Below are 1,459 nucleotides of genomic sequence, written 5' to 3'. Positions count from 1 at the left end.
CCACGGGACCCCCCCACCAAGGATCCCCACCCTGGGACCCCTCCCCCATCCTCGGGTTATGGGGCAGAGGTCACTTATGGGGCAGAGGTTATGGGGCAGAGGCCCGTCATGGGGCACAGGTCTGTTATGGGGCAGCACTTGTGGGGTAGAGGTCACTTGTCAGGCAGAGGTCACTTGTGGGGCAGCACTTATGGGGCAGAGCCCTGTTATGGGGCACAGGTCTGTTATGGGGCACAGGTCACTTAATGGGGTAGACATCACTTATGGGGCAGAGATTATGGGGTAGAGGCCCATTATGGGGCATAGGTCTGTTATGGGGCAGAGGTCACTTAATGGGGCAGACGTCACTTGTGGGGCAGCACTTGTGGGGCAGAGGTCACTTGTGGGGCAGAGGTCACTTATGAAGCAGAGCCCCGTTATGGGGCAGAGATCACTTGTGGGGCAGAGGCCACTTGTGGGGCAGGGCTGCGCTCTCACCCGGCCCCCTATGGGTCCGCTCCATCCATATGTAACAGTCGCTCTGCGCCACCCCGGTCTGCGCGTCCAGGAACGGCAGCCGCGTGGAGCGCTCGGCGCAGAGCCGGGCGTTGTAGGAACGACAGTGCTCGATCGCGTCGCGATAGAAGTCCTCGCCGAGGCTGTGCGAATCAGTGGGGCACAGAGGGTGATGCGTGGGGCACGGTGGGGCACAACGGGGTGATGCGTGGGGTGGAGATGTGGGGCACAACGGGGTGTTGTGTGGGAGATGTGGGGCACAGTAGGGCACAGTGGGGCAGTGCTTGATGGCATCGCGATAGAAATCCTCACTGAGGCTGTGTGAATCAATGGGGCACAACGGGGTGATGTGTGGGGTGGAGATGTGGGGCACAACGGGGTGATGCACAATGGGGCACAGTGGGGCAGTGCTCAATCGCGTCGCGATAGAAGTCCTCGCCAAGGCTGTGCGAATCAGTGGGGCACAACGGGGTGATGTGTGGGGTGGAGATGTGGGGCACAATGGGGTGATGTGTGGAGATGTGGGGCACAGTGGGGCACAGTGGGGCACAGTGGGGCAGTGCTTGATGGCATCGCGATAGAAGTCCTCACTGAGGCTGTGTGAATCAGTGGGGCACAATGGGGTGATGCGTGGGGTGGAGATTTGGGGCACAGTGGGGTGATGTGTGGGGTGGAGATGTGGGGCGGTGATGTGGGGTGATGTAGGCTGATGTGTGGGGCACAATGAGGTGATGTGGGGCAATGATGTGGGGCAATGATGTGGGGCTGGGACCCAGAAGTTGTGCCCCAGACCCACAGATGGACCCCCAACAGAGGTGGACCCCAAAGACCCCCAACTCCCACCCCCCAGCCCCACATCTCCCATCCCACGGCCCCATAGCAGACACAGACCCCCAAATTCTGCCCCCCAACAGCCCCCAGACCCCCAGGTTTCACCCCACATCCATGGGGCGGACACTATGGG

At 61.4% G+C, this 1,459-nt stretch overlaps 1 protein-coding gene across 1 annotated transcript in view; it reads right to left on the bottom strand.

Moving 5' to 3' along the window:
• Positions 1-16: 16 nt before the first annotated feature.
• The window catches only part of LOC104916443 (zinc finger protein neuro-d4-like), a 4,127-nt gene continuing 2,684 nt past the window's right edge, over positions 17-1,459 (bottom strand). The window contains exon 2 of the mRNA XM_010727483.3: positions 17-638. Within this exon, the coding sequence (XP_010725785.1) occupies positions 431-638 (208 nt within the window). The 3' untranslated portion in view covers positions 17-430. The remainder of the gene's footprint in view (positions 639-1,459) is intronic.

The sequence above is a fragment of the Meleagris gallopavo genome, unplaced genomic scaffold (assembly GCF_000146605.3).
Source record: "Meleagris gallopavo isolate NT-WF06-2002-E0010 breed Aviagen turkey brand Nicholas breeding stock unplaced genomic scaffold, Turkey_5.1 ChrUn_random_7180001899293, whole genome shotgun sequence".
Lineage (NCBI taxonomy): Eukaryota > Metazoa > Chordata > Aves > Galliformes > Phasianidae > Meleagris > Meleagris gallopavo.
This window is presented reverse-complemented; position numbering and strand designations above follow the sequence as displayed.